Source organism: Notothenia rossii, assembly GCF_949606895.1.
Source record: "Notothenia rossii genome assembly, chromosome: 2".
Classification (NCBI taxonomy): Eukaryota; Metazoa; Chordata; class Actinopteri; order Perciformes; family Nototheniidae; genus Notothenia; species Notothenia rossii.
The window spans coordinates 45,874,103-45,879,591 of record NC_136904.1 but is presented as its reverse complement, the minus strand read 5'-3'; the positions used below and the strand labels follow the sequence as shown (position 1 = coordinate 45,879,591).

The window sequence follows — 5,489 nt, the reverse complement described above, 5'->3', positions numbered from 1 at the left end:
TGTGGCCTAACTTAATTCCAAAGCATTAAACTCCATTTGGCCGATTTCAAAGTGAATAAAAAAATATATCCTATACATCGGTGACGATTTATTCATATTCTATGTACCCATCTATGTTTGTTTACCTTTGGCTAGCGGCTAAGCTAGTGGGACGCTACGGAGCCCAGCTATCCGCCCTCTGAAGCTTTTAGGGCCGACAGGGGTAGGAGAATGTCCCGCTAACGCTGTGTGTGTGTGTTTCACATTAGCGGGACGCTATGGAGCTCAGGTATCCGCCCTCTGAAGCTTTTAGGGCCGACAGGGGGAGGAGAATACAACGTTGTGTGTATTTATTGCTAAGCTAGCTGGACGCTACGGTTCAGGTATCCGTCCTCTGAAGCTTTTAGGGCCGACAGGGGGAGGAGAATGTCCCGCTAACGCTGTGTGTGTGTTTCACATTAGCGGGACGCTATGGAGCTCAGGTATCCGCCCTTTGAAGATTTTAGGGCCGACAGGGGGAGAGGAATACAACGCTGTGTGTATTTATCTTTAAGCTAGCGGCTAAGCTAGCTGGACGCTACGGTTCAGGTATCCGTCCTCTGACGCATTTATGGCGGACAGGTTGAGGAGGATGTTCCGCTTCTATGGAATCAAATTAGGGTCAATAATATTCACAAATTATTTCACAGTCTGCAGTTGTATATCACCTGTTGTGCGCATGTGAAAAGATTTTGTGCATGTGTAAAAAAGTTTTGTGCACACAGATATAATTTGCTCGTGTAAAAACATTTTGCAGCTGTAGAAATATTTTGTGCGTGTGTGAAAAGTTTTTGCAGATATAATTTGCACGTTAGAAAAAAGTTTTGCAGGTGTAGAAATATTTTGTGCAAGGATATTTACAACAGTGAGGTTTCACAAAGTCTGAGATACGGACACACAAATTTCCTATCTGTGTGTGCGAACCTGAAGTTACAAGCTACAAGCTGCTATTTACGAGTACGAATTTTGACCCTGGTTTTACGCCTGAGTATGCTAGCCAATCAGCACGTTGCCCACTGACTAGCCAATCAGCACGTAGCCCACTGACCATCCAATCATAGGACACAAGGTTCTAACGCGTTCGTTTTGCTGACCTGCGCCACTTGGAGCGTGCTTGCGGGAGTCAACATGGAGGAGCCCGAGGCGAACTCTTGTGGGACACAGGTGGGTTAATTACATGCTACCACGGAACATGCCAATACAGTTTTAATTAACTAACGTTACATCGTAATTAACTAAATATATCAAGACAGCTGTGCGTGCATCCCTGAGTTACTTAAATTTTATATTTAACGCTAGCTAGTTGATGTGGTCTTTGCTATTGTCTTAGCTAGCTACAGTCTGTTGGCTAAATTAACGTTTGTTGTTGTTGTGCCGTTTGAATGAGTAACGTTAATGTTAAAGAAATTAATGCAACACTTTTGTCGGGTGCTTCCTGACATAATGCCCCGGGCATTTAATATGGAGAGGAAGGTAACGTAACGTTAGTTAGCCAAAGTTCGAAAAGGTTCAGTTTCCAATCCGACTTGTGTTCACGTCAGCTGGAAAATAAAGCAAGTGAACCGAAAAGGAACGGTAAAGTGGGCTAACCATACGATCTTCATAATCAATAATAAATAACTGTATGGCCTACTCAACACAAATGCTCCTTACAACCCGCTGCAATAGACGATGAGCGATTCATGTTTTCTTAAAAATCAATCAATCATATACTCTACAGTATATGATTGATTTATGTATTAATTATTTTATTTGTTTAAATATAATTCTATATTTTTTTCATATACTCTACAGTCCATGCATTATACTTTTTTGCATGAAAAGGGCAGAACTTCAAAAGCTTTAACCTGAAACACATGCCTCACTACTCGAGTTCAGGCCAAAATTAGCCTTACTTCATTCATTTAAAAGACCAATCAGCAATATTTAGGACACAAATAACATATTTATAACAATAAATGCTCTTCCTCAGCTATGTTTTATATAATGTAAACACAAGCAGTATTGTAGCCAAAGATAAACATTTCACTATACATTGTGCGGGTCATCTTATGTAGGCGCCGACCACATCATGTTATTCAGCACAACACCACAAAAAGGGGTCTGGCGATGGACACGAAGATTATTTCAATCATCAAAGGACTTGGTGGGACAAGATGTGGTGTGGATACATCAAGCAATTAATACCTTTTTATTTTGCAGATATGGTATGGTAATATTTGGTGGAATTGATGGATTTTCAAGAAAGGTTAGTGCTTCCTGGAGTTTATTTTACAATTGACCAAAAGTGAATTGATATTAAATGCCATTTTTAAAAGTGAATTATCACGCACATACAGTATGGGGTCAGTATTTAATTCATTAATAGGTTATTTGAGTACTGTGTTTCTGTGGTGCTTACTTTTTCCTTTCTATAAATGCTCTCATAGATCATGTACCTACAAGTAGCCAATAACAACAAGGCGGCTTCAACAGCTCTGCAGTTCTTCCTTGAGGCTGTGGACAAACACGGATTTCCATCCAGGTAACAGGCTATTTCTTGTTTTGTGTGTGTTTTTTTTACATGTAAACATTGGATTATTGGAAATACTGAATATGAAGAAAAATGTCAGGTGCACTTGATACAGTTAAAAGAACACTGATTTGTATCAGTCTAGGCCATTTTATAAAAATAAGGTAGACTTTTGTCACGGCAGCCGTATTGACATGAACTAGCAGGTAAATACAGGTTAAATTAATTAAGTTGATTAAGGTTCCATTCTATTTAGTGCAGTAGAGCCTTTCCAGTGAGCCAACATGCACAATAGCAGCACCCTGACTGTTTGATCTTAATGGAACAGAACATTAATTAGTATCACTGGTAACACCTGTGTTTACCCTACTATTTTATGTCAAAATGGCTGCTTTTCAAAAAGGTCTATAGGCCTACATGATCAACAGATTTTTCAATAAGTTTTACAAGAAAAGTTGTAAATTGATAGTTGGGGATATAGTGCCGATTAAGCAAAGGCCCAGGAAGCCCTAGCACCCCCTATATGTCATTTCTGAAACAACACTTTACCAGTGATGACACTTATGGGGATGGCCTTAGAATGAGATTGGATTATTCATTCCTTGTTTATATTACTTTACATGACCTCATGACATATTCCCAATATTATGTGTAGGTCTTTCCAGTGATGTGCCCATAAAGAATGTTTCAGTCTCATACTAAAACCTCTTGTTTCTGTGGTAACAAAATCTTTAAAACTGCTGGTTCCCTGGGGGATTAGCCAGTAGCCAATAGTGAAGCTTGTTAAATGGCTATAGCTGTACTTAGAAAACTGGAGATACAGCCAGCTCTAAGAGTACAGAGATTCAAATTTCACATTGTCAAATTACTTAACATGGTATCTGTATGGTTGTACATGTCAAGGGTCAGAGGAGACCAAGGTGTGGAAAATGTGGACATTGCCAGACATATGTTTGACGTTCGTGGGTGCGGCAGGGGAAGCTTCATCTCAGGGAAAAGTGTTCATAATCAAGGGTAATCTCAGTGTATGGTTGTAGCTTCTGTCATAAAGCTTTCTTTGGTCAAAATATATTTTGCTAGTGTATCGCTTAATAGTGACGTGCTGCCATTAATTATGGTGCTAAAAGTTGTTGCTGAGATTAATGTACATATTAGTGTTATTAGGGATGGGGAAAAATCCATTGAGTTACTATTTGCATTTTTTGTTGGTGTGATAATTGTTTACGGACTGCATTTATTCATTTATTTTTGTCAACTGTCTTTCAGGATAGAGCGCCTGTGGCGTGACGTGTGGAATGTCGTGTCAAGTATTTATTACGATCTGCTCCACAGCCTAGAGGAGGATGGCCTGCTCGGCCCAGCAAATTGCACACACCTTTTCTGTGCTCAGTATGTCTTTCTGCCCAGAATTCAGGAAGATCTTGACACATTCACAGATGGCTGGAATAACCATTCACTCCGAACAGAACGTAACCTCACTCCTAACCAGCTGTGGGAAATCGGGAAGAGTCAGAGCCCTGTCAGCCCTCCTGACAACTTCGAGGTAAAGGGGAAAAACTGTTTTGTAGTTCTGTGTTTTATTCACCATTGTGGAGGAAGCCAATGTTAGCACACCTTGCTTTCTTTTAGAAGTCATAACAATGTTAGTATTTGGTTATATGTTTATTTGACAAAATCCTTACACTGTTCTTAATATTATAATGAAAATGCAACACACGGGAACTGGAATTTAGCCTACCAGGACCACTGTGTTTCACTTTACCAGGCATCTTCCAATAGTACACAGCAATAACCATCTGCATAATCAGGCTACAGCAGAATTACAATTTGTGTCAAAGCCAACAATGGGCTATGCAACACAATGTAACATTGAGTTTCAGTTGCATAGAATAGTTTTGTTGATATACAAAGACATAGGCCACAATCCGAAAAATGTAAAACAATTTTTCTTTGAATTTGTAGGCCTCAAAAAGAATATTGCAGGAAAAAAAGATGCTGACTTCTTTCAATGGTAAATTAACACCTGAAAACTGCAATGAATATGCAGTGCACTAGTCTATTTAGTCTGTACAAGGATAACATTTAAACTAAATAAATGGCTTAATAAATTACAGTTCAGTAATGCATGTCAAGTGATTGAAATCTAGTTTAGTGTTCATGTCAAGATTGACAAAACAACAATTGAATCAGTGGGGTGGAAATAATTTAATAATAAATAATGGACTGTATTAGTCATTTAGAATTTGTATTTGTTGGGAGCCAAATGATTTCTAGAAAAGGTTCCTGACCACTGTTTTAGGGTGTCATCCCATGTAATTATTTTTAACAAACCCGATTACTTTTTTATTTCAGGGGATCCATTTTCCAGATGTGGAAATTGCAGACATGGATCAAATTGGAGTACAGGTTCCTGAACTGGCATCTCCCCTGGGCATCGAAGAACTGGAAGGACTGAATCAACTTTTTAATCCTACTGCTCCTTCATTGTGTTTTGGGGCAGACATCTATAGTGCTGTAGTTCACTACATAGAGGGTGTCCTTGAATCAAGTCAGGAAGCATAAGGCACAATGCATACTAACTTTCAGCAGTGGAAGAAGTATTCAGTAATTAGTTGCATATAAATCCTTTATATCCTGTTGGCTAGTTTAATCTCCATCAATGCATCATATTCTATAAGATCATCATGTGTTTGTATCTTTGTCTCTGTCCTGTGAAAACCACGTATCTCTACAAAGTCCGAAAAACAGCCTGTTTTCAGCTTTGTGACGACTACTTTTCAAGCTGATCCAAGAGGCTTTTTAAAGAGTTTATTTAGCTGAAGAAGAATTTAAGTAACACTTCATCCTTCAGTTGATCACAAACATTCAACACCAACACATCTGGAGATACGTGGTACTTTTGTGGGGGTGGTTGGGTAGAGGATGATGGAATATATATATATATATATATATATATATA

General features: G+C 38.8%; 1 protein-coding gene across 2 annotated transcripts; it reads left to right on the top strand.

Annotated features, from left to right (window-relative positions):
* Nucleotides 1-1,046: 1,046 nt before the first annotated feature.
* LOC307030314 (uncharacterized protein) lies at nucleotides 1,047-5,489 on the top strand. Of its 2 annotated transcripts, XM_079666655.1 has the most exons (5): nucleotides 1,047-1,182; nucleotides 2,221-2,266; nucleotides 2,448-2,542; nucleotides 3,797-4,073; nucleotides 4,883-5,489. In XM_079666655.1, exons 2-5 carry the CDS (start codon nucleotides 2,228-2,230, stop codon nucleotides 5,090-5,092), a joined length of 621 nt encoding a protein of 206 aa, XP_079522781.1. In that variant the 5' UTR covers nucleotides 1,047-1,182; nucleotides 2,221-2,227; the 3' UTR covers nucleotides 5,093-5,489. The 2 variants fall into 2 exon arrangements, with proteins under 2 accessions (XP_079522781.1, XP_079522782.1); XM_079666656.1 differs by lacking the exon at nucleotides 2,221-2,266 and having other exon boundaries at nucleotides 1,081-1,182.

Bases quoted from the DNA above. Each gene is read 5' to 3' on its own strand.
- LOC307030314 (XM_079666655.1), top strand. From the start codon at position 2,228: ATGGTAATATTTGGTGGAATTGATGGATTTTCAAGAAAG. The intron at 2,267-2,447 runs GTTAGTGCTTCC...ATGCTCTCATAG, and splicing joins TTGATGGATTTTCAAGAAAG to ATCATGTACCTACAAGTAGC. The intron at 4,074-4,882 runs GTAAAGGGGAAA...TTTTTATTTCAG, and splicing joins GCCCTCCTGACAACTTCGAG to GGGATCCATTTTCCAGATGT.